This window comes from Balaenoptera ricei, chromosome 18, assembly GCF_028023285.1.
Source record: "Balaenoptera ricei isolate mBalRic1 chromosome 18, mBalRic1.hap2, whole genome shotgun sequence".
NCBI classification, from domain to species: Eukaryota; Metazoa; Chordata; class Mammalia; order Artiodactyla; family Balaenopteridae; genus Balaenoptera; species Balaenoptera ricei.
The window spans coordinates 22018640-22046092 of NC_082656.1; the positions used below are offsets into that span (position 1 = coordinate 22018640).

At 36.8% G+C, this 27453-nt stretch overlaps 2 protein-coding genes across 2 annotated transcripts in view; one reads left to right on the top strand and one right to left on the bottom strand.

Annotated features, from left to right (window-relative positions):
- GTF2F2 (general transcription factor IIF subunit 2) overlaps window positions 1-27453 on the bottom strand; it is a 142637-nt gene that overhangs the window by 71807 nt on the left and 43377 nt on the right. The window lies entirely within an intron of this gene.
- On the top strand, window positions 8910-9689 carry KCTD4 (potassium channel tetramerization domain containing 4). The gene has a single exon (XM_059903184.1). It carries the CDS (start codon window positions 8910-8912, stop codon window positions 9687-9689), a length of 780 nt encoding a protein of 259 aa, XP_059759167.1.

Here is a 27453-nt window from a genome sequence, read left to right on the forward strand (position 1 = left end):
AGCCTCTTCAATAAGTGGTGCTGGGAAAACTGGACAGCTACATGTAAAAGAATGAAATTAGAACACTCCTTAATACCCTAAACAAAAATAAACTCAAAATGGATTAAAGACCTAAATGTAAGGCCAGGCACTATAAAACTCTTAGAGGAAAACATAGGCAGAGCACTCCATGACATAAATCACAGCAAGATCCTTTTTGACCCACCTCCTAGAGAAATGGAAATAAAAACAAAAATAAATAAATGGGACCTAATGAAACTTAAAAGCTTTTGCACAGCAAAGGAAACCAGAAACAAGACGAAAAGACAACCCTCAGAATGGGAGAAAATATTTGCAAACGAAGCAACTGGCAAAGGATTAATCTCCAAAATATACAAGCAGCTCATGCAGCTCAGTATCAAAAAAACAAACAACCCAATGCAAAAATGGGCAGAAGACCTAAATAGACATTTCTCTAAAGAAGATATACAGATTGCCAACAAACACATGAAAGGATGCTCAACATCGCTAATCATTAGAGAAATGCAAATCAAAACTACAATGAGGTATCACCTCACACCGGTCAGAATGCCCATCATCAAAAAATCTACAAAAAATAAATAATGGAGAGGGTGTGGAGAAAAGGGAACCCTCTTGCACTGTTGGTGGGAATGTAAATTGATACAGCCACTATGGAGAACAGTATGGAGGTTCCTTAAAAAACTAAAATAGAACTACCATACAACCCAGCAATCCCACTACTGGGCATATACCCTGAGAAAACCGTAATTCAGAAAGAGTCATGTACCATAGTGTTCACTGCAGCACTATTTACAATAACCAGGACATGGAAGCAACCTACGTGTCCATCGACAGATGAATGGATAAAGAAGATGTGGCACATATATACAATGGAATATTACTCAGCCATAAAAAGAAATGAAATTGAGTTATCTGTAGTGAGGTGGATGGACCCAGAATCTTTCATACAGAGTGAAGGAAGCCAGAAAGAGAAAAACAAATACTGTATGCTAACACATATATATGGAATCTAACCTAGGGGCAGAACAGGAATAAAGACGCAGACGTAGAGAATGGACTTGAGGACACAGAGAGCGGGAAGGGTAAGCTGGGACGAAGTGAGAGAGTGGCATGGATATATATACACTACCAAATGTAAAATACATAGCTAGTGGGAAGCAGCCACATAGCACAGGGAGATCAGCTTGGTGCTCTGTGACCACCTAGAGGGGTGGGATAGGGAGGGTGGGAGGGAGATGCAAGAAGGAGGGGATATGGGGATATATGGATAGCTGACTCACTTTGTTATACAGCAAAACTTACATACCATTGTAAAGCAGTTATACTCCAATAAGGTTGTTAACAAAAAATAGACAAATGGATAAAGAAAAAAAAAAAAGACGTTGAATAAAACCCAGAAATAAAATATAGTTTTATTTAAAAAAATGAAGTAATGCTGTGTTGTAATAATAAATGAAAAGGAAAATCATAGTACTGTGATAGTTTGTCTTAGTTAGACCTTCATCAAAGGGTGTGATCCAGCTTTGGCTGTTGCATTTGAAATTAGAGAGAATTCAAAAACAATAGCAAACGTGATTAAATGGATAGAAAAACAAATCCTTCTAGGAAAGATTAAGTCTCCCAGAGAAAAGACTTTTGCTATAGTGCTACATTACACTTAAATAGTGCCAAACACTGTGCTAGATGTGATGAGGGGTACAAAGGAAAAAAAAATACAGACCCCCCTGCACTTAGAAAGCCTGTAATATAGTTGAGGGATACAATATTAATATAGATAATCCTATGACACATTTTTAAATCAACTGAATATGATTCAAGTTTCATTACTTTCATCCTCAATAACTCCTGTCCTCTTCACCATGTTTAGGAATAGTAGTAATACCACATACTAGTTTAGTTCTTTACAATTTTCAAGATACTTTAATAGTAAGTGATCCTCATAACTACAGAGTAGAAATTATGCCCTCATCATTAAGAACTCCTTTGAGATAAGTTCACTTTCCTGAGCTCATCAATTTCCTGAATATGGTAGGTCTTCAACTCTGCTTGATCCTAAGAATCACCTGGGAAGCTTTTTAAAAACTACTGGGCCCACTGTCTCAGATTCTACCTTAATTGCACTGTGTGGGCAAGAGGTGTTTTTACAACCTCGCTAGATAATTCTAATATGCAGCTGCCAGGGTTGAGAACTACTGCCCTGATATTTCTCTCCTCCTCTCCCCCACATCTCTTCCTCTTCCTGTATCTCTGTTAATTTTATTTTCTGGTGGTATGGGGATAACAGCTTACAGAACTGCTCAAATACTTCATCAAATCTAAGATACCATCAACTGTAATAGTCACCATCATTTTATGTGCCACCAAGAAAGACAAAACACTACCATGAAAATTTTACAAGCCAATGATTTTAAGACATACCCTTATTTCAGAAATGTTAAATGTGAAAAAGTGTGCAATATGATAGACTTCTCCATCCCTGATTTGCAATCACTCTACTCTGTGTAAGAAACTCCATTTCCTCCTATGAACCATCATATCCTGTCCTGCTTGTTCAGGACCCCCTCTCTCCTCCACACCATGTCATCACTGAAGACACAAGAGAAACTAAAAACAAGATGATAACAGGAGGGACACTGGTAGGGCACAGCATCAGCAGCAGAGACTCTTTGGGTTACTGATTTCATAACAATATTAACTTTACAACTTTTCAAAGTCATGTCCCTCATTTTGAGATTGCAGACAATGGTTATTAACTTAAAACATCTCCTTCTGAAAGAGGAGGCAAAATTGCGTTTTGCCAAATAGCACTATAAAAATGAGTTCTACGCAATATAATTTCAGTGTTCATTTGATTGCTCATAGAAGTGCTTTGCTCATCTAGTTACAATAAAATTTTCCAGTGAATAATAATGCATAGTCTGCACTTCAAAAAAAAAAAAAGCAAACTCATTTTTAAAAGCTTAAATGACTTCTGCCTACAGAATTATAAAATACAGGTTTCCCTGAAATACTCATCTCCCAAAGTACATTTAAAATATGAATTAATATGATTTGTAAATTGTTTTCAAGATTACCTGTGTAATGAAAAGCAAAGAAACGTGGAATGGAGTTTTGTCAGAACTTCTCATTTAGTCTGTCATTTTTATTTGTGCTCCTTTTGATACAAAGTGTTTTCATCTTTTCTACACTCCTCAAGTGAGGTTTAAAAATTTGCTGATGCAGCAAAGTTTCCTGGGCTTCTGTGAAGACTCAGTTCAACACTGCAAAACATTTACAAGCTTATTCATCTGACTGGAATTACACATCCACATCACCTTCCTGCCAAAAGCTATACTGAATGTGTCCTAGGAGGACTTCAGCACTCTGCATAGGTGGTGAGATACTGTGGTCAGTCAGCTCCATAAGGTAGTGAGGTAGTACTTGTGGGGATGCAAGCCCAGTACAACACAACATCTAATTTTGCAGAAAAATTTTATATTTCAAAATGAAACTAAAGTTTTGATGTTCAAATAGAATTAGATTAACACAGAAAAATCCTTGATTCTTAAAATATGTTAATACATTACACTGTGTAATTTATTTATATTTTTTAACACCAAAAAAGAGGCTAAAGTAACATGATTACAGCTGAATATCAAAGCGATTATTTCTCACATTCAATGCTATTAACGGGAGGCTATGAAGAACAAGAAAGCCACACATTAAAAAAGAGAAACTCAGCTTGTGAAAGGTATAGGAAGATCAAGGCAAAAAGGAATCAGAGGACATGAAAGTCAGATGGCCAAAGGTTAGCCAGATTTTGGAAAATGAACAGATAAAGATATCACTGCAGAATCAAGTAGATGGGTATCAAATTCAAGTGAAGAAGAAAGACCCAGATCAATAAGCCTTAAAAAATCTGCAAAAGACCAGGGCAGAGACATAGTGCCAGGTTTAAGTGAAAATTGACAGCTACTGCTCTTTCTGTAGTTGGTTTTACTTTCTTCCTAAGGTAATAGGAAATAATCTTTTTTTGAAAACAGGCATTAATGTATGCAGGTGAAAATAACCAAAAAGATTTGGTAGAGGCAGAGAATGAAGAAACAGAAGCCCAGTGTTTTTAATAAAGGCAGCTTCTGAGACCATCCCTTTTCCTTGAAAAGGAAATTTTCCAAGGAAAAATTTTCCAAGGAAATTTCCAAGGAAATTTCAGAAAGGAGTGATCTGTTGAGTCTAGGGGAATTATCAAATCTTATATCTTCCAACCAAGAGAGATACCTTCTTGGTAAGGTTCCACTTCCTTCCATGGCAGAAGAATATCTCTGATATATAAATGGAGCAAGCATATATTATGATCATGTTCTGTATCAATAATGTTGATGACAATGACCTCGTTTCCCATCAAGAGTTGGTAGATAAGATGGGAATTCCCATTGGCCTGGGATAAATTCTGCCTAATGCAGACAGTGCAAGATTAACATCACCATATAGTGGAAAGGTTTTGCTAAAATTTGGTTAGGCATTGGGCCTAACCAATGAATATTCTCATAACAAGAACCTGACAATGACACTGTTTACGTCCTCAAAGTTGGCTATCATCAACAGGAACACAAATAACAAATGTTGGCGAGGATGTGGAGAAAAGGGAATCCTCATACACTGTTGATGGGAATGTAAATTGGCGCAGGCACTGTGGAAAACAGTATAGAGGTTTCTCAAAAACTAAAAACAGAGCTACCATATGACCCAGCAATTCCACTCCTAGGTATATATTCAGAGAAAACTCTAATTCGAAAAGATACAGGCACCCAATGTTCATAGCAGCATTCTTTACAATTGCCAAGATATGAAAGCAACCTAAGTGTCCAGCAACAGATGAATGGATAGAGAAGATACACACACACGCACATGCGCGCGCACACACACGCACATACACACACACACACTGGAATACTACTCAGCCATAAAAAAGAATGAAATTTTGCCATTTGCAACAACATGGATGGACTTGGAGGGTATTATGCTAAGTGAAATAGGTCAGACCGAAAAAGACAAATACTGTATGATATCACTTATATGTGAAATCTAAAAAACAAAACAAAACAAAACAAAACAAAACAAAAAAAGAAAGGCAGATAACACCAAGTGTTGGAAAAAATGTGGGGAAACAGGAAACCACAAGCACTGCTGGTGGGACAGTGCACTGATAGAGCTGATCTCGGGAGTCATCTGGCAGTTCTAAGTGAAACTGAACATGGCCAGCAAGCCCTCAAATTTCCAAAGACACCCATAAGAGGACATGCTTGAAACTGTTCATCACAGCAAGGGATTGAGGCAGCCTGGGTGTCCACCAGTAGGAAATCAAAAACAACATTTATTGGGTGCGTAAGTGTGAAGTACCGTGTGCCATCCACAAGTAGTAAAACAGATGCATATACAGCAGCGTGAACCAATTCAAAACACAGAGTTGGATGAAAAAAGTAAGAAACAGACATAGATATATACATATATGAGAAAATAAATCTTCAAAGTTGACTGAAGGGCTCTTTTATATGTGTGATTACAGATGTCTATGACAGACACTTTAAAAAAAAAAAAATCTTTCTGCCTGCAAAGCGGATGAAATCTTCAAGTCTAGTGGTCAAGTGGATTTAAGCGAGCTAATCTTTGATGTGTAGGTTAAGCCCCTCTGCTGAAACCACTGAACTGATTACTTCCAGTTTGTATGTGCAGTGAGGCAGAGAAATGTAGTCACATAAACCATGGATGTTTGCCTTGGAATAGTGATTGAAGCACCATTTCTACAGTTTTAGGGATGTGTGGACTTGATTGACATGACCCTCCCCACCCTACAGCCCCCAAAGCAGGTAAGTATAAGCTTAAAATAGACTAAAAAGAAGACAAGCTGGCTTTCTCCTAAGGGGCATATGAACCACCACAGCAGCAATGATCAACAAAGCCCCGTGATTTCTGTAAACTGCAATCATCTTGCTTTCACGGGGATGGAGTGGAGTAATGCAGAGAAGCTGGGACCTACTGGGTACCATTTTTCTTTAAGACCGCAAGTTGGGAGCAATAGGACATAAAAGAAAAGTCCTATGGATTCTTATCAGCTTCCAGTCAGTCCTATGGATTCTTAGCGGCTTCCAGTCAGACAAGGCTTCTGTTACACTATTGCTGCCAGGCCACGGCTGGCAAAAAAATCGTACAGGTCAGGTTTGCAGAAGCCAAGAACATCAGAGTGAAGTCTAAAGAGAAAGAGCGGTCAAGGGTTAGAGGCGCATGATGGGGTGGTTCAGAGTCTGTCAAGGCAAGCCAGCAGAAACAAAGGACACACACCAGTCATTGTAAAAACCAGAAAGCAGAAAGCAGAAGTGAGCAAGTCAGCAAGTGTAAGGTGGCCCCAGGGGTGACGGCTGAAGGGATCGGTAGTCCCACTTCCTCCAGTCCTGCCTCACCTCCCCACCCCATGGCAGCAAAGCCTCCAGCAGCACTAGCTTCAGGGCTCCCCCAGGAAGGCATCTATAAACAGGCCAAACAGTGCATAAGGAAGCAGACTAAGCCTTACGTAGAATTCAACGATATCACTTTATTTAAACATACAAAGAAAATTCTAGCACAGTCTCCACCACTCTACTACAGTTATGTTCTATTGATTCTGGTGTGACTGCAAATGAAACTGGCAAGCCTTTGCTGGTTCCGCCATTCCATGGTGCTACTCATGTGCAATGACTACTAACACAAGGATTCCGCTTCTAAAGTTGTACCCCCCAAATCTATTCAATATTTCAGAAAAAGTCACAGCCATAGGTAAGACCTGATTCCAAAACCACAAAATCAACACACATGAAATTGTTAGAATATAACAGTAAACTCTTCTTAAATGATGCAGTACTGAGAGGAAGCTTTAGTCGAAATGTTGGCTTACTATTAACAAGTTGTAAAGTTCTACATAAAACACTAAAAACTCTCGAGAATGCAATCTTATCTTTGGTTCAATTTCATGGTCTCAAAGCAAAAACTCAGCCCTAAAAATGTTATGTCTTAGATTCCTAGTTTAATTTCAATGAACTTTTGATAAGCTCAATGATACGTAAATACTAAATTCAAAATGCACTATAATTAAAAGTAAAATTTTGGGCTTCCCTAGTGGCGCAGTGGTTGAGAATCTGCCTGCCAATGCAGGGGACACGGGTTCGAGCCCTGGTCTGGGAAGATCCCACATGCTGCGGAGCAACTAGGCCCGTGAGCCACAACTACTGAGCCTGCACGTCTGGAGCCTGTGCTCCGCAACAGGAGAGGCCGCGACAGTGAGAGGCCCGCGCACCGCGATGAAGAGTGGCCCCCGCTCTCCGCAACTGGAGAAAGCCCTCGCACAGAAACGAAGACCCAACACAGCCAAAAATAAATAAATAAATAAATAAATTTAAAAAAAAAAAAAAAAGTAAAATTTTTATATCTGAAGAAAATCTAACATTGTTTAGAGAAAATGCAAGGCAAGCATTTTTAGAAGAATCTGCACCAATATTTCTATCAACACAAAGTTGAAAAACTTTCAAATACCTTTAATGTAATAAAAATATAAATCAATTTAACAAAATCTAAAGTCTAATTCTGAGGACAATGCAGTTCCTCAGAATAATTTAGCAGGTAGATCAGCCAAATAATAGTGTACTGGGGACAATGCTCACATTTCTTACCACTGGGTCTTTAAATTCTAGAAATGAAAACTCAAGATCCCTAAAATGTTTTGGAAGGCAAGTTACAGCAGAAGGAGAAAAAAAAAGAAAGGGGAAAAAAAACACCACATTCACACAGTTCCAGGTCCAAAAAAAAAAAATGGCAGCTAGGCTTTGGTCTTTTCTCTCCCCCTATGTGGACACTGAAAAAAAACCAACAGCAGCAAAAGAAACCCAACTAACTTGGCCCATGACACTATTTTACAGCAGGTATTTTGAATGTGTCTCTCTGTTATCTTCTCGAGGGAGCACATGCACACGCACACACACACACAAACACACAGACACACGGTTACAGTATTTTCCACAGCAGTCCAAGTCTTTGTTCAGCAGTGAAGCACGTTTAGGGTGAAACAAGCTTATGAATTTTGCATAGGAAATCTTAACCCAAAAAAAAAAAAAAAAAGATTACTGTAAAACCTGTATATTTGATTTTTTACCTTTAGGGTAAAAAGCCAAAATAACGGAGACTTTTGTTACAGAACATGAAGAAAATTTCTTCTCACTTGCTAAAGATCCACAAAGCAGAATCACATGCAAATCCAATTAAATTCAAGTGCAATGTCACAAACAACAGGTTTAAATATTCTCACTTGTGTCTCTAAAATGACTACACCACTTGTGAAATGTGTGACTTTTTTTAGGAGAAAAAATTCTATACACCTAGGTCCTTTCTCTTTGGGTTTCCTACTTATGATTTACTTTAAACAATGATACTAATTCAACATACATTATTCTCCAAAAGGTGACACTATTATTCAATATTAAGCCTGCCTGATTAATAACTTAAAAGACATTTAGAAGTGGATAAAAATTCACACTTAGCTGGACAGTTAAACATATGTAACTGCTTAACTGCCAATAGGAAATTCAATTTATTCAGTAACTTTCATTACTTCAAAGAATACACATGAAAACCTTTTCACAGCGAGTTCCTGCCCTGATATAGTTAAATGCAAATTATCTTTTTTCCCTCTTACTCCAGAAAGCTCCTGCATACATAGCTGATACGCCACCTACTGCAAAACCGAGCTGACAGCACAGGCAACGCTGCCAGCATTTCCATTCCATCACCAGGCTGGGGCTGAATAAAGGCGTGTTTGTGTGGTAGTGTTTCTTTTTAAAAAATCTCAACGCCAAGAAGAACAAGCTGAAATAGCATTTTCAAAAATGGAGCGTAAAATAAACAGAAGAGAAAAAGAAAAGGAGTATGAAGGGAAACACAACAGCCTGGAAGACGCTGACCAGGGAAAGAACTGCAAATCCACCCTGATGACCCTCAACGTTGGTGGATACTTATACATTACTCAGAAACAAACACTGACCAAGTACCCAGACACTTTCCTTGAAGGTATAGTAAATGGAAAAATCCTCTGCCCATTTGATGCCGACGGTCATTATTTCATAGACAGGGATGGGCTCCTCTTCAGGCATGTTCTAAACTTCCTACGAAATGGAGAACTTCTACTGCCAGAAGGGTTTCGAGAAAATCAACTTCTCGCACAAGAAGCAGAATTCTTTCAGCTCAAGGGACTGGCGGAGGAAGTGAAGTCCAGGTGGGAAAAAGAACAGCTAACACCCAGGGAGACTACTTTCTTGGAAATAACAGATAACCATGATCGCTCACAAGGACTGAGAATCTTCTGTAATGCTCCTGATTTCATATCAAAAATAAAATCTCGCATTGTTCTGGTGTCCAAAAGCAGGCTGGATGGCTTTCCAGAGGAGTTTTCAATATCGTCAAACATCATTCAATTTAAATACTTCATAAAGTCTGAAAATGGCACTCGACTTGTACTGAAGGAAGACAACACCTTTGTCTGCACCTTGGAAACTCTTAAGTTCGAGGCCATAATGATGGCCTTAAAGTGTGGTTTTAGACTGCTGACCAGCCTGGATTGCTCCAAAGGGTCGATTGTTCACAGCGATGCACTTCATTTTATCAAGTAATTACCTGTGTCACGAACAAAGGCAACAAGCATGCAGCCAGCAAGCTTCGGAAAACCACAGCATCAAAGGCATCCCAAATAACGTGCCCAGCTAGCTCTGTACTCAGAGACCTGCTGCTAATCAATTACTGTGAGCTAACGGTATGTAAATCCTATTGCTAAAGATGTCCTTCTCTAGGGTGTTCCTGTTGATCAGACTCGTATACTTAAAGCGAAAACAGTGATCTTCTACATATTGTAAATAAAGACGGAATGCTTTTGCTATTTGTTTTTCCTTAAGCTGTCTTTCAATCAGAATGTCTTGAGTATTTGCACAATGAACAAGCATGTACAGTATCTATCGTTCTTTCAAGTAAATGGTAATAAAATACTTTAAGGGACTGTAAGATTTTAAATCCTCTCTACTTATGGCAAAAATCTACAAAGAAACTGAACTGGTAAAATTAACCATTGAGAGCAAGACAGATGTGCAGATCTACTAAAACAGAGCTGTGGTGAAACAAAATGAGATTGTAAGAATTAAAGCTATGGATTTAATTTTTAATGGTAGGCACCAAAAGCTTGTTCATAGTTTCTGTATTTCATACTAGAATTACAGCTGAATTGATATATTGCTGCAAATTCCTAGAAAACTGCTTGATGACAATAAAAAAAAAAAGAAAGCACTACTAACTTCTTTGCTTGTATTAATAATTATAGTAAAAAGTTAAATGTGTCACTTTTAAAACAAATAGTACCTTTTGACGACCTCACACAAAATTATGCATTGATGTGGTCAACTGGCAGGCTGCAGTAACCCTGGCTGGACTTGCAAATGACAAAAATCAGCCAATTCATTTCTTTGCAGGCTGAGCTCCAACACAGCATGGATAACTTGGTCTCAATACAGTACATGGCATTAGAATAATTAAAGAGTTCATTTTCAGAATCGTCCTATCTATTCATATTTCAAGCTCAAAAATATTAGATGAGCATCACTAAACATCCTTATGAAAGAACTTTATTCTTTTCAGCACCTCTTTTGATGCTAAACCTCAGACTCAGTGAGTTGTGGTAATTTCTTTGTTTCATGCTAAATAATTAGTTATTTTTAGAAATTAAGTTTTATATATGGCTATCTCAATTAAATAATCTAGAAACGTAGCGTTAAACGTGAGTGTATTTTTTTCCTCCCAAAGAACAGCTAAATCATTTATTTCTATGCCACTTATTTTCTTTGGCTTCTAAGAACAAATTACATCTTAAATTCGCTCCTCTAAAATTTAACCATTAAAACTGATAATTAAATCTTAACTTTAATAAACTTCAACAAAATATTTCCGAAAATCTTGACTGAGGTTACATAAGTTAGCATATAAGCCAAAAGTTTGCTTACACATAAAAACTCAGCAAAGCTAATATTCATTCTCAGAACTATACCTGACTTCCCATTACAACATCTGAGGTAATACAAATGTTGGCTGTACATACTATACTAAAAGAAATATTTAAAAACCTCTTGTACAAAAAAGTCCTTTAAAAAATTCACATTAAAAACAAAAATCTCCACATTAACCACGCAATCTTCTTTTTGTATTAGAAGAAAAAAATGTTTCTATTAAAGCATCAAATTCTCTTATGTACTTAAAAATGGCTTAATCAAGATCTAAAAGAACTATGAAAACAGAAAAAAATAGTAAAATCTATTTTAGCAGTCACTATAATTGAACTGTTTATATACCTCTCCAGCTTACAAGTTGACTTTTCCTTGGCATTTAGACTTCGTAATGAAGAAAAGGGTAGTGATTTAATGTCAAAGCAAGATTTTCACTAACAGGGTTTCATTACAGATAATAAAAATAGCCCTGACATCTCTTTTTACAGGAAATACAGCTGAACAAATCTCCTTAGAAGTATTATAAGTGAAGTTTTTGCATCAGTTCACAAAAAGAAAATTTAACTGTTATAACAAAATTATTGATGGAAACCATTACTTAAAGAAATTTGTCACTCGTGTTTTTGTACATCTCAAAAAATCGTGTCTGGAATGCATTTAATTTTTCCTCAAGCTTTTGATAAATCATAATATCCTAAAACAATTTAGGAATCTACAAGGAAATATGGCTAGATTGATAACTCTTATGTAACTTTTCATAAATGTACCTTTTAAAATTCAAAATTACTTGCACTTGTATTTACATATTCAAGTGCCTAAATATTGTAAGTGTACAGAAAATATCTAGTTTTTAAATTTCACTATCTAAAAAAAAAAAACAACTTAGAAATACTTTCCATTCAAAAAATTCAAGAAATCATACAAAATGCCAACTGTAAGTCAGAGTGAAGCTGTCATAACATTTTTGTTTGTAGTCAATGAAGAATTTCTTCCTCAAATCTTTTCTCATAAGTAAATATTGCTCCAAAGAATAAATCACAAAGTGACTTGTCATCTTCTTTTTCAGAAGAAAGGTAATAAAAAATAGGTTACTGTACTTGCCATGAGCCAAACATATACACGCCTGTATTTGGAATTACACCACACAGTGATTCTGGCATTGCCTTAAAATATTAAAAATAAACACATAGCTTATGGTGTACTATATTTCTAAAATGTGTGCAGTGTGCAGAACAAATGAAGGGAAACACTTATGAGACTTTTCAAATGATAGAAAAAAGATGACTACCATCCCAGACTGAAGATCATGATACCAATTAAGCTTGTTCAGTTATTTTTTTTTAAAGAAAATTACTTATATTTCAAGTGCTATTTTTAAGATGATAAAAAGGTAACATTTATTGTTTTATTACATGCCAGGTACCATGCTATGTACATATATTATCTCAATTAATTCTCACGATGACCCTAAGAAAGGTACTATTATTTTTTCCTTCTCACAGATGAAGAAAGAGCCTAAGAGGGCTAAGGAACCTGCTAATAAGATCATACAGTTGTTGAGAGGTAAAGGTGGAACCAACATTTGAAACCCAGCTATACCAGTTCCAGAGCCAGCAGGAACTATGTCTGCTTTTGCAGGCCACTTATCTCTCTAACACCTAGAACCTGGTGTTACAGCTTAAAACACGCATTCGTGAAGAACATGCTAAATAAAGAATACCAAAATACAGGTTTGCCTCACTTGATAAAAATCTCACAATGCAGGTATTCTTAAAATGTTGAGTAAAACAGCTGAATTTTGGGAAAGCAAATAATATTTTAAATGTCATGTCGTGTCATTTAAAGAACATGAGATGAATCATCTCACAAGAATAAAGAATATCCCAAATTTGTATATTGGCAAATCTAGATTTTCACATATCAGGTTTGCTGAAAAGGGGGGTTACTTTTTATGACTTATACAGTCCACAGAACTGACATATTTTTCCTCATAGGAAAAAAATATGGCACAGTGAAACAAACATGGGCTCTGGAGTCAGACTTGGGTTCAAATTCAATTAACTTCCACTAATTTGCTTACATGACCATAAGCAAGACTCTTAACTTCTTTGAACTTCAACATCCTAACAGTAAAATGGAGATAATAATGACTAGTTGATAGAGCATTTATAAGGCTTAAATTCTAAATTACATGTAAAATGCCTCACCCATCACAGACTTCCCATAAGCACTGGTTATTATCTTATCCAGTGTAAAGGTACCTTCATGACATAACCATGAAGAACAGGCACAAAAATGCACATTTACATTAATTAGGCTTTCAACTTAGACATGAACAGAACTTCTGACAAATGCATGCTTAATACTGTGATGAATACTATAAGATACAAGAATCTACTTTGAATTAAATTGCTCCAGGCAAATGCAGTCTTCAACTTTATTAGTTTAAAAATACATATAATGAGTTTTTCTTGGGACTTTTATCTTCTAGCTTCATGCACAAAATCTACAAGATCAAAATAATCACTGCAGCTGTTTTATCAGCAATTTAAAATCAGTCAGCAATAATATATGATACCATACTCTTAAAGATACCCCTGTCTAATAAATTATGGTCAAATGCCTTAAATTGAAATGATGTCAGTCAAGGTTAAAATCTGAGTATCTGAATCATAATTATCTTGCAAATAAAGCAGAAATGTAATATGGACTATCCAAAACAGCATGCAACTTATAAATTATTTGTATTTAGCTTTTTAATATTTTTTATTTAAGTATAGTTGATTTACAGTGTTGTGTTAATTTCTGCTGTACAGCCAAGTGACTCAGTTATACATATATACATCCTTTTTTATATTCTTTTCCATTATGGTTTATCCCATGATACTGAATATAGTTCCCTGTGCTATACAGTAGGACCTTGTTGTTTATGCATTCTATATGTAATAGTTTGCATCTACTAACTCCAAACTCCCAGTCCATCCCTCCCCCTCTCCCCCTCCCACTGTATTTAGCTTTGAAATATATAATGGCTACTTCTGTAGCAGACTTATCTTCCTAATCTTATTTTGCCTAAGCTAATATTAAAATTAATTTGCTTCTGTGAATAAACACCAAGGGGGTGGGGATAAAGGAAGATGTGCTGGGCAGAGGGAAATATCTAAGATGAAATTTTATTTATTTATTTATTTATTTATTTTTAACATCTTTATTGGAGTATAATTGCTTTACAATGGTGTGTTAGTTTCTGCTTTGTAACAAAGTGAATCAGTTATGCATATACATATGTTCCCATATCTCTTCCCTCTTGCGTCTCCCTCCCTCCCACCCTCCCTATCCCACCCCTCTAGGTGGTCACAAAGCACCAAGCTGATCTCCCTGTGCTATGCGGCTGCTTCCCAGTAGCTATCTATTTTACGTTTGGTAGTGTATATATGTCCATGACACTCTCTCACTTTGTCACAGCTTACACTTCCCCCTTCCCATATCCTCAAGTCCATTCTCTAGTAGGTCTGTATCTTTATTCCTGTCTTGCCCCTAGGTTCTTCATGAACTTTTTTTTTTTTTCTTAGATTCCATATATACGTGTTAGCATACGGTGTTTTTCTCTTTCTGACTTACTTCACTCTGTATGACAGACTCTAGGTCCATTCACCTCACTACAAATAACTCAATTTCGTTTCTTTTTATGGCTGAGTAATATTCCATTGTATATATGTGCCACATCTTCTTTATCCATTCATAAGATGAAATTTTAAATTTGCCTAATTTATAAAGAGGTGACTGTATTCCCACTTCTTCTCTTTGCAAAGATACACAATAGTTCAAGAGTTTCTATCAAACAAAAGTCACTGATAGAAGTCTTATAAGCTATTACAAATAACTTACATTTAATTAAATCTTTCCAATAATGCAAAAACTATACAATATTAAGCATTCTGTATGTAAAATATGGCAATTCTAAATTTATCTAAATTACTACTTATTTTAGAAAAAATACTGAACTGGATATTAAAGAGTTAGACAATTATACTTCTTTATTATCTGTCTTAAAGAACCGTTCCCTAGCATAAAATATAACACAGTTAACCTAACAGTACAGCAGGTTTTTCCCAACCAAGGATTCCAGAATATTCAGTTACATTTCAAAGCAAGTTTTACTAGTTATTTTTTTTTAAAGATCTAGTTAATTTTGTAAATTTCTTTTTGAAGAAAGGCCCAACTTTTCAAAAGTAATTTTGACTATGGCCTTCTAGAATCTTTAGCACATATTTTTCTACATCATTAAAGTGTAAAATTGGGCAAATTTACCGATTTTTAAAAAAAATTTCACCCTACTGATTTTGCCTCGTTATAAAAGAGATTTATTAACTAATTTTAAAGGTTCTTAAAATTGTTGAATGATACCAACTTTAACCTCAATGGTTGCTTGAGTTTGATAACCTTCTATGACTTAATGTGGTTTTACAAAGGACTACAACATTTAGCATTTACTTCAGGTGCCATACCATTTGATGAATTTTTATTTAGGTTTATTTTAAAAAAACATTAAAATTAAATATACATGCAGACATCCTAAGAAAACTGCTTTGAGGTTTGCATATCTTTTCTATCCACGTATAGATATTTTTAAAGAAACCACCATGGAAAGAAAAAGGAAAGCAGGGCGCGGTGGGGCGTGGGGTGGGAGGGAGGCGCAAGAGGCAGGGGATTTATGTACACGTACAGCTGACTCACTTGGTTCTACAGCAGAAACTAACACAGCATCGTAAAGCAATTATACTCCAATAAAAAAGAAAAAGAAAAAGGAAAGACTACATACAGCTGTGTGCAGAAATAATTATTAATAAAGTTTGATGATTACTGGAGAGAAACATCAAAAGAATCTAAAAGTCACAGGTGACTGATTTATAAAACAACAAAACCAAAACAATGCAACCACAGGCATTTATGACACATATATGTTTACTTGTTACAACACAGCCAGAAAATAACACATTGGGATTCAATATATAAATATTCAACTACCTTGAAAACTGGAGGCAGGCTTTAGCAAAATGTTATTTTGGTTCCCAGTTATATATCCCTCCCCTCTTTTTTCTATCTTATCAAAATTTAGATTATTTGGATATAAGGCAGATTGTACTTAATAAGAGGCAAGAAAAGAAGGCTCGACTATAGCTCTATTATAGAACAAAAATCTGTGTATTGTAAAATTCACTACATGATGAATATATAGAAAAATAGGAAAGCTTGATATAAAAATTTGGTAGTTAACAATGAGGTGTTTTAATGAAGCAAGGGTAATAAGCATTAAGTAAAATCATTCCCAATCTTCATTCTGTATCACCCTAAGACTTTCCATTTAACTAAAGGATGTAATAAAGTCATTTTTAAGTAGAATTAATTCTCTTTATTTAAAAAAAAAGAATATGTACCAATCAAAGTAAAAAAAGACATATCAACTCCACTAATGTTAAGAACTGCTAATGAAGCAAAAAAAGATGAAACTTCTACAGAGACTAATGGTTTTCCAACAAGGGAACAACCACTACCTACCTAGCTCTTCCCTTCAAAGAAATCATCTATGGTTGTTTCGGTACGTTTCAGCTATTGTATTATGGTATTATAAAAGATCACTACCCTGAAAAGTATATGAATGGGTGGAAAGGAATAAGAAAAAGTGGGACGTGCTGGTAATCTAACCTTTTAGCAAAAGTCATAAAATGCCTGGCATTCACTGAGGCATTACGATTTATCAGTCAGTACTTAGTACTTTATTTGCCTTATCTCCTTTCTAGTAGAGCTACACAGATTGCTAGTTACTTCCCCAACACTCATTCTTCCCTTACTTGTTAGTAACTGAACCCTAATTCCATTGAGGTGGCAACTGTACCCAGATAAAAACCTGTATTTCCTGATATTCTGTGGCTGCAAGGTCAAGTTATCGAGTTCCGACCAACTGAATATAAGCAAAACTGAGAGGGTGTGACTTTTGGATATGGTCCTCTCACAAAGCTGGGTGAGCCTTTCAGCCTTGCCCTCCTGCCTCCATTTTGCTGGCTGGAATGTAGATGTGATGTTTATAACCACAGCAGTCATTCTGGATCACCTTGAGAACGGAAGCCACAAACTAATGATGGCAGACAGTTGCTGATAACCATGGAACCGCCATACCAGACCTGCACTTCTTACCTCGGAACTTCTGTACAAAGAAGAAAAACGCATTAAGTCATTGATACTTTAGATGGAGGTGGGTGGTATTAAAGCCCCCGTTTTACAGATGAGAAAAGAGACCCACAGAGTTAAACAACTTGCCTCAGGCGCACCGCTAGCAAGCAATCTCCAACCACTGTGTAAGACCACTTTCACCCAGGCACCAGGAACTGAGCGGGAGACTCAGCAAAGGATGTGAGCCTTGAAAATGGGCAGGATAACGTTGAATGGAGGAGGGCATCTCCACTCAGTAGACTATGCCAAAACCTGGCTTAAAATACTGGGAGACGCCAAAGTTAATGAAAAGGGCATCCAGTCAGCCTGGTGAGTTGCTACAGAAAAACCACACTAGAACAGAGAATCCACTGATGAGAAGTGCGGGGCCACAACCACAGAAAGGAAAAGGGGTAACTGATAGGTCCGGGAATGAGTATAACCTGGAGAGAAACCTCTGTGAGCCAGGCAGATTTTTTTCCTCATTCAGGTACAGATTCATTACTGGATTAAATCCAGAAGAATAGCTACCTGGGAATAACCACCAAACTGATTTCTAAAAATGAACTAAAAATTCTTAATGGGAACATCTAAGAAAAAGTAGAATATCTTTATGCAAATAGGGGGAGAGAAAGGGTGTTTATATATCAGGTAGGCACAGGAACAACTTCACAGATTTCTGAGATATAGTCAACTTTTATACCACCACCCCCTCCCCTGCTTTGGGGGTGGAGGGGGAGTGTGAGGGTGGAATGGAGAAGAGCATAATTCTCCTGTTTCCCTGAGGTATCAAGCAATTAAAATACTTAGGATGAAAAATCATCTTGCACGCTCTGTTTTAGAGTCTTCTGGGAGGGAATGAAGTAAAAAAACTGAGAAAGAGAAACAGTCTGAAAAACTGAACTTGTGGAAGCTGGGAGACAGACATGATCAATTTTTTAGAAACAGTAAGGGATGAATGAACGAAGAGTTACATAAGGAGCTACCTCCAGACACAGAGAGGGGCCCGAGGCTTTAACCAGCAGGGCGGCTGTTTGTTCCCCAAGTAGCTAGTATTATCTTCAATTTTCCAAATTAATAAGCTTGTAGTAAACTACTCAAATAATTAGACATTTTCCCCAAGAACAGGTTAACAGAAGGATCAAGAAAAGCTACTGCTAGCTTTTTTACACTTAAGTTAAAATACTGGAGCACAGATGATAAAGCTCACATACTTTTTTAAATAACCAGATAAAAAGTGACCTAAAGGACACGGATAAGTGAGTTTTTCTGGTTATATAACCCAAATTTGATGATCCCGTAAGAGGCAAAACGTACTCATGCACATATTAACAGATTTATTTTATATTTACTTCTAAATACATACTACTTGTTTTTGTATTGCACAACTTTAAAAGATAAAATACAGTTACTGTTGCTTAAAACCTTATTTTACACAGCCACATGGGAGGCAAATTATTTATAAATCATTAGAAGACTTAAACACAAGAACACAGCGCAAAAGAGTTCATCAGAAAGAAAAAGTATTTTGAAAATTAGTAAACAAATAAATGAAAGATGTCAACTAAGACCAATACAGTTAAATAGACCCGAATGTTGCCTTGCATCTTTTAGCTTCTAGTCACTTATAGTGCATTAAATAACTAAACAGATGAGGACAGACAGAGAAATGTTCTTATTCTAAAACACTCAAGGAAGATGCCCGCTACCCTAGTTCCTACCAGTCTTTTATAAAATTAAATAGAGAAGCACAGGACCAATGTCAGTGCGTGGTCAATCTTTCTGGATTGAACACACACCTAACTAAAGCTGCTAATAATATCTTCTGCTTGGCTTCACATTAATGACAGACTGCTTTTAAATTTTTTTGTAATCTGATACAGGCCAAAGCAATTCATTTTCTTAGACCCATATTTTTAAAACATATTTACACCGGACACTTATTTAAAATTGTCTTTGTAGCCAAAGACCCTTACACCTTTAAGTTTATTGCTCAGCTCTGTTCAAAATCCTAGCCTGCACAATTACAGGCTCATATTATATGTGCATAATAATAATAATAATAGTAATAAAATTAAATTAAAATAAAAATGAATAAAAGGTTAAAATGAGCATTAAATCATGCCAGGCACTCTGCTAAAAACATTGTTATTGCTACATCTAATTTTTTTTTTTTAAGAAATTCACGTTCTTTTATTTATTTATTTATTTATTTATGACTGTGTTGAGTCTTCGTTTCTGTGCGAGGGCTTTCTCTAGTTGCGGCAAGTGGGGACCACTCTTCATCGCGGTGCGCGGGCCTCTCACCATCGCGGCCTCTCTTGTTGCGGAGCACAGGCTCCAGACGCGCAGGCTCAGTAATTGTGGCTCACGGGCCCAGTTGCTCCGTGGCATGTGGGATCTTCCCAGAGCAGGGCTCGAACCCGTGTCCCCTGCATTGGCAGGCAGATTCTCAACCACTGCGCCACCAGGGAAGCCCGCTACATCTAATTTACAAATGGAGAAACTGAAGTCTGGCAAAGAAGTGTGTCAAAGACTTCAGATCTCCTAATGAGAGATTGAGGAGGGTTTTAATTGAGCAGTCAGGTTCTAGAACCCATTCTCAATTACTACCACATACATTCTGGCAACCTACATTCTCCTTCTAGCTTTGAAAAGTAGAAAATTGATTTTTTCCTCCATCTATGAAAAATAGTGTTCATCAAACAACTTAAATCAAACAACGTAAATATGATTCAGAGGTGAGGTGCTTAGCTCATCAAAAAAGTGTTTTTAAGAACATCAGAGATGTTTACATATGTAAGTAATTGACACATTTTAAATAGTCTTATAGCTCTTCATTCGAAGATTCTCCCCAAATCTCTCTGGGCCAAGCTTTTTGACTCTGATTTATTGTTTTGAAATAATGACAATGACTTTCCTTAAAACTACTATGAATTGGAATTTCCCTGGTGGCGCAGTGGTTAAGAATCCGCCTGCCAATGCAGGGGACACAGGTTTGATCCCTGGTCCGGGAGGATCCCACATGCTGTGGAGCCACTAATCCCATGCGCCACAACTACTGAGCCTGTACTCTAGAGCCTGAGAGCCACAACTACTGAGCCCGCGTGCCACAACTACTGAAGCCCACATGCCTAGAGCCCGTGCTCCGCAACAAGAGAAGCCACCGCAATGAGAAGCCTGTGCACTGCAACAAAGACCCAACACAGCCAAATATAAAATAAATAAAATAAAGTAAGTTAAAAAAAATAATAATAAAAAAGAATCTGCCTGCCATTGCAGGGGACACGGGTTCGAGCCCTGGTCTGGGAAGATCCCACATGCCACGGAGCAACTAAGCCCATGCGCCACAACTACTGAGCCTGCGCTCTAGAGCCCGCGAGCCACAACTACTGAAGCCTGTGCACCTAGAGCCCATGCTCTGCAACAAGACTAAATGAAAAGTACAAATCTATTTATACAATTAATACTAAGGTTAAATAACAGGAGAATTAGCTGCAGAACAGAATGTTAATCTTTTTTTTTTTAAAGGAATTCCTTTATTTTTATTATTTATTTATTTATTTTTAGCTGCGGTGGGTCTTCGTTTCTGTGCAAGGGCTTTCTCTAGTTGTGGCAAGCGTGGGCCACTCTTCATGGCGGTGCGTGGGTCTCTCACTATCGCGGCCTCTGTTCTTGCGGAGCACAGGCTCCAGACATGCAGGCTCAGTAACTGTGGCTCACGGGCCCAGTTGCTCCGCGGCATGTGGGATCTTCCCAGACCAGGGCTCGAACCCGCGTCCCCTGCATTGGCAAGCAGACTCTCAACCACTGCGCTACCAGGGAAGCCCCAGAATGTTAATCTTAATAAAGTGAAAATACAACCAATGAAACTTGAGAAATTGTGTTTTGAGGAAAATAATTTCCTAATTTTTCATAACAGAGAATCAACAGATTGTCAAAAAATGAAACCTGGAGTTAAAAAAAATAAACAACGTAATGACTCCAATCCCTTAACTTCTCTCCCCTCACATCCACACCCCCAACCCCCAACTTTAGAAGGAGCTCTTGTGAACTCATATTTTTTGTGGAAAAGAAGCATTTATCTGACATTCAGCAATTCTTTCTATTATCTTTCTTCTGTTAATTCAAGTAAATTAACTAGCGTTCTTCCTATTCCCTATAATGGTGGTCTAAGTTATTTAGATCAAATCTCACACCAAAAACAACTGTAAAAGCTGAATAAAATTTTGAACGTATTAAAAAGACAACAGGATAATAAGTAATCACCAAGTTCCAAAGATAGGGAAAACAAGACTCTCTGAGGTCGTGGGCCAATCCGAAGAACACGAGACCCTTTGTTTAGACAGATGCCCAAGGCAAGTGTGGGGGGACAGAAATCAAAGTCCAGAGCGCGCACAAGGTGGAACGCCTAACAGAAGTTCCTTACTTTAAAAATTAAAATCCCAAAAGACTATACCCACAGGGTGAGAGTAAACAGGATGTGGAAAAGTCCCCTAACATTCTATAATTTAAAATCTGCCCACTCAGACTAATCAGTGAATTCTGCTAAATATTTAAGTTAGAAATAAACCCAGTCTCACATAAGTTCTTCTTGGTATCAAAAAAGGGGGTCACCTCCCCAATTCGTTTAATGAAGACAGTATAACCTCAACACACCAAAACCTAACAAGGATATTAGGAGAGAGGAAAATTATGGGCCAATTTTACTCATGAACATAAATGTAAAAATCTTAAACAAAAGATAAGCAAACTGAATCTAGCAATATTTAAAAGTATTATAAATCAAAGCTGAGCTGGGCTTATTCTAAGAATAGATGTTTGATTAGCAATTTTAAAAAATCAACATAATTTTCCACATTAATAAGATAAACCTTGTAATCATCTCAATAGACACAGAAAAGGTATTTGATAAAATTCATCATCCATTCATTGACACGCTTAGCAAACTAGGAAGAGAAGGGAATTTCCTTAATCTGATGAGGACTAACTACCAAAAACAGCAAACTAACTAAAAGTTACAGCAAACAAAGATGAAATGTTAAACAGAAAGTGACCTCATCACTTCCCCAACTAGTAAAACAGAGCAAGAGAAAGAAATAACAGGTATAAAATTTGGAAAGAAAGACACAAAACTGTGATTATATTCACAGATCTTATAATTATGTAGTTATAAAATTTTTAAAATGTCTATAGATAAATGAGTAGAATGTATAAAGGCAGTTTGGCAAGGTTGTTGGATATAAGATCAATGTTAAAATTCAACTGTATTTCTATATGCCAGCAACAAAGAGAGGATAATCTTTTTAAAGATACTTTATACAGCAGTGTCAAAAATATCAAATATATAGGAATTATAATTAAAATATATAAGAAATCTACAGAGAAAACTATAAACATTACTGAGAACAATTAAAGAAGACTTCATAAATGTAAATAAAAGATGTTAAATTTTCCTAAGCTGCTATAGAGAGTCAAGACACCCCCCGCCCCAGCCAAACCCAGTCAAATGCTTTGTGGAAAATTTCAAGATGATTCTAATATATATAGAAATAGAAAGGGGCCAAGAACAACCAAGAAACTCCTGAAGAAGAACAAGGTGGGAGGGCTTGCTGTCCTGGATATCAAGAATTATTAAGCTAGAAGAGGAAAGAAAGTGTGGTATTGCACAAGAATAAATGAATTGACTAACAGAACAGATAGGAAGTCTAAAAACAGACCTGTGGTTCAATAGATACTTAAGGCAAAGATGACACTGCATAACAGTGAGAAAAAGATGGTTTTTAAAACCATCTTATGGTGATATTCATCCATAAGGAGGAAAAATAAAATTTGACCCCTATCTCACACCATACAGAAAAAACAATTCCAGGTAGACTGTAGATCTAAATGTGAAAGACGAAACAAAAGAGCTTCTGGAAAATGATAGGAGAATACCTTTATGATCTTGGAAACTGAAAGATTTCTTAAATGGGTCACAAAAAGCACAAACCATAAAAGAAAAGACTAATAAATTGGACTGCACTAAAGACAATAAATTCTGTTTATCAAAAGATACCTTTAAGAGAGTGAAAAGGCAAATCACAAAATAAAAGACATTTGTAATCCATGTAACTATGGGCTATACCCAGAATATATAAAGAATTACAACTCAAAAAGAAAAAGTCAGTGCAATAAAAAATAGACAAGAGATCTAAACAAGCATTTCACAAAACAGGAAATCCAAATGGACAATAAATATATGACAGGGGTTCAACTTCATTAGAAATCAGAGAAATGTCAAATCAAACCACAGACAAGTCACTACACATCACGATACCAGTTAACATTAAAAAAAAAAAAAAAGGACAATACCATTGGAGAGGAATTGAAACAAAAAGAACTCACATGCACTGCTGATGGGACTATAAACTGGTGTAACTTCTTTGGAAAACAGTTTGGCATTATCAGCTAGAAGTGAACATAAACTCTGTGACCAAAGTCCACACTTAGGAACATACCTTTAAAATTTCATGTACCAGGGCACAAGTATAAACATGTGACAGCAGCACTGTTAATAAGTCACAAATATCCAGCAACAGTAAAAATGGATAAACTGAGTTAAATACACACTGTGGAATACAGCAGAGAAAATGAATAAACTGATGCTATATATAACATGGATTAGCGTTAGAAAACAACGTTCAGTGAAAAAGCCATGCCAAAAAATAGCGCATACTCTGTGATTCTATTTAACATTCAAACACAGGCAACATAAAATATATTGCAGAGGGATGAAGGCTTAAATGCCAAAATTATGGGAAAAAAAGTGATTATCATAAATGTCAATGATAATGGCTACCTCTTTGGAGGAAGGAATGAGCTATGACAGAGGAAAGATATCCATGTTCTATTTCAACTGCTTATGTTAATGCATTTTTTCTGTATGTTAGTGTTCATATTTTAAAATGTTTTTTGGGACTTCCCTGGTGGCTCAGGGGTTAAGAAACCGCTTGCCAATGCAGTGGACACAGGTTCAATCCCTGGTCCGGGAAGACCCCACATGCCGCGGAGCAACTAAGCCTGCGTGCCACAACTACTGAGGCCACGCACCACAACTACTGAAGCCCCTGTGCTCTAGGGCCCGTATGCTGCAACTACTAAGCCCGCGTACTGCAGCTACTGAAGCCCACGCGCCTAGAGCCCGTGTTCCGCAACAAGAGAAGCCACCACAATGAGAAACCCACGCACCACAACGAAGAGTAGCCCCCACTCGCTGCAACTAGAGAAAGCCCGCGCACAGCAACGAAGACCCAACGCAGCCAAAAATACATTTAAAATTTTTTTAAAATATTTTTTAAATTATCTATATTGTTATTCTAAAAAATAGCCACTCTGAAAAACAGTTTGGCAGTTTCTCACAGAATTTAACATGCATTACCATATGACCCAGCAAATGCCTTCTCGGGCTTAAATAAAAACTTACGTTCCCCCCCAAAGTCTATACACAAATGTTCGTGGCAGCTTTATTTGTAATAGCAAAAGACTGGAAACAACCCAGATATCCTTCAAAGAATGACTAGACAAACCGTGATACATCCATACTATGGAATATTCAGTGATAGAAAGGAATAAATTATTGAGACATGCAAAACCTTGGATGAATTTCCAGGAAATTTATGCGAAGTGAAGAGAGCATTTATATAACGTTTATTTATATAACATTTATGATACTTTTTAAGTGATAAAATTATAGAAATGGGGAACAGATCAGTTGTTGCCAGGGGTTGACGACGGGGCTGGGGTAAGCGGGGGTTGGGGAGTGGGAGGAAGGTGGCATGGTTACAGAGGGTAACACAAGGGATCTCTGTGGGGATGGAACTCTCTGTATATTCATTATGTCAGTGGCTACATAAAACTACACATGTGATAAAACTGCATGGAACTAGACACACGCAAATAAGTACAAGTAAGACGGGGGACAGCTATCTGAGTAAGATCAAAGGATGTCAATATCAAAGTCAGTGGACTGTACTTACAGTTTGGCAATATATTACCATTGGGGGAAACTGCATAAAGAGTACACAGGATCTCTGTATTAGTTTTTACAACAACATGTGAATCTACAACTATCTCAAATTAAAAGTTTAATTAAAGTAATTTCAAAAACAGAACAAACACAATTTCTCTCTACCTTTCTTTCTGTCTCTGTGTATCTTTACGATGTACGGTTGGAATGATGTTCACCAAATGATAATTACAATACTTATTCCTTGATGGTGTAACTCTGGGTGATTTGAATGTTCCTATACTGTTATAATATTTTTTATAACAGGCATCTGTTTTTAGAAAAATAACAAGTCATTACTTATGTTTTTTTAATTTTAAAAAAAATTTATTTATTTTTGGCTGTGTTGGGTCTTCGTTTCTGCGCGAGGGTTCTCTCCAGTTGCGGCAAGCGGGGGCCACTCTTCATCGCGGTGCGCGGGCCTCTCACTATCGCGGCCTCTCTTGCTGCAGAGCACAGGCTCCAGACGCGCAGGCTCAGTTAATTATGGCTCACGGGTCTAGTTGCTCCACGGCATGTGGGATCCTCCCAGACCAGGACCCGAACCCGTGTCCCCTGCATTGGCAGGCAGACTCTCAACCACTGCGCCACCAGGGAAGCCCCTACTTATGTTTTTAAAAGGCAATACAGTATGAAACTTATGCTCTTAAAATTGTAAGACACTATTAAAAAATTAAGAAGAACTAAATTAATGAAAAGACATCTATGTTCATGGATTGTAAGACAATATTGTTAAGATGACAATACTCTCTAAATTGATCCACAGATTCAACACAATCCCTCCCAAAATCTCAGTTGGTATTTTTGCAGAAATTAACAAACTGATCCTAAAATTCACAGGAAAATTCAAGGACCCAGAATAGCCAAACAATCATGAAAAATAAAATGAAGCTGGAGAACTCTCAACTTCACAGTTTCTTCACAATTTCTAAATTTACTACAAAACTATAGTAATCAAGACTGTGGTACTGGCATAAGGATAGATATATAGAGCTATGCAACAGAATTGAGAGTCTGTTAAAAAATTTCTGATTTTCCACAATGGTGCCAAGACAATTCAATGGGGAAAAGATAGTCTTTTCAAAAAATAGTGCTTGGACAACTGGAGATCCACATGCAAGAAATGAAGTTGGACTCTCACTTCATACCAAATACAAAATTAACTCAAAGCAGACCATAACCGAAATGTAAGAGATAAGACTATAAAACTCTTAGAACAAAGCATAGGAGTAATTCTTTATGACCCTGAGTTAGGCAAAGCCTTCTTAAATATGACACCAAAAACAAAAGCAACAAAAAGGAAAAACAGACAAATTGGATTTCCTCAAAATTAAAAGTTTTGTGCTTTAAAGAATACCATCAAGAAAGTAAAAAGAGAACCTACAGAATGGGAGAAAATGTTTGTAAATCATATAACTGATAATAATACACATGTATACAGCTCTTACAACTCAATAACAAGAGACAACCAAGTTTAAATATGGGCAAAGGATGTGAATAGAAATTTCTCCAAAAAAAACCCAAGAAAACAAAAAAAAAAACCCCAAACAAAAAACAAATGGCCAACATACACATGAAAAGATATTTACATCATTAGCTATCAGGGAAATGCAAATCAAACCCACAATGAGACCACTTCACACTCACTAAGATGACTATAATCAAAATGACAGACAGGACTTCCCTGGTGGTCCAGTGGTTAAGACTCCGTGCTTCCACTCCAGGGGGCACGGTTTGACCCCTGGTTGGGGAAGTTCCACATGCTGCACTGTGCAGCCAAAAAAAACCAAAAAACAAAAAACAGATAGACAATAACAAGTGTTGATGAGGATGTGGAGAAATCAGAATGTTCATATACTGCTGGTGGGATGAAAAATAGTACAGCTGCTGTGGAAAACAGTCGAGCAGTTCTTCAAAAGGTTTAACATAAAGTTACCATACGATCCAGCACTTTACTTCTAGGTATATACTCAAGAGAAATGAAAACATAAGTTCACAAAAAACTTGTACACAAATGCTCACAGCGGCACTATTCATTACAGCTCAGAAGTGGAAACAATCCAAACATCCATCAATTGATGAATGGATAAGTAAAATATGGAATATCCATACAATAGAGTATTATTCAGCAAT

Bases quoted from the DNA above. Each gene is read 5' to 3' on its own strand.
- KCTD4 (XM_059903184.1), top strand. From the start codon at position 8,910: ATGGAGCGTAAAATAAACAGAAGAGAAAAAGAAAAGGAGTATGAAGGG.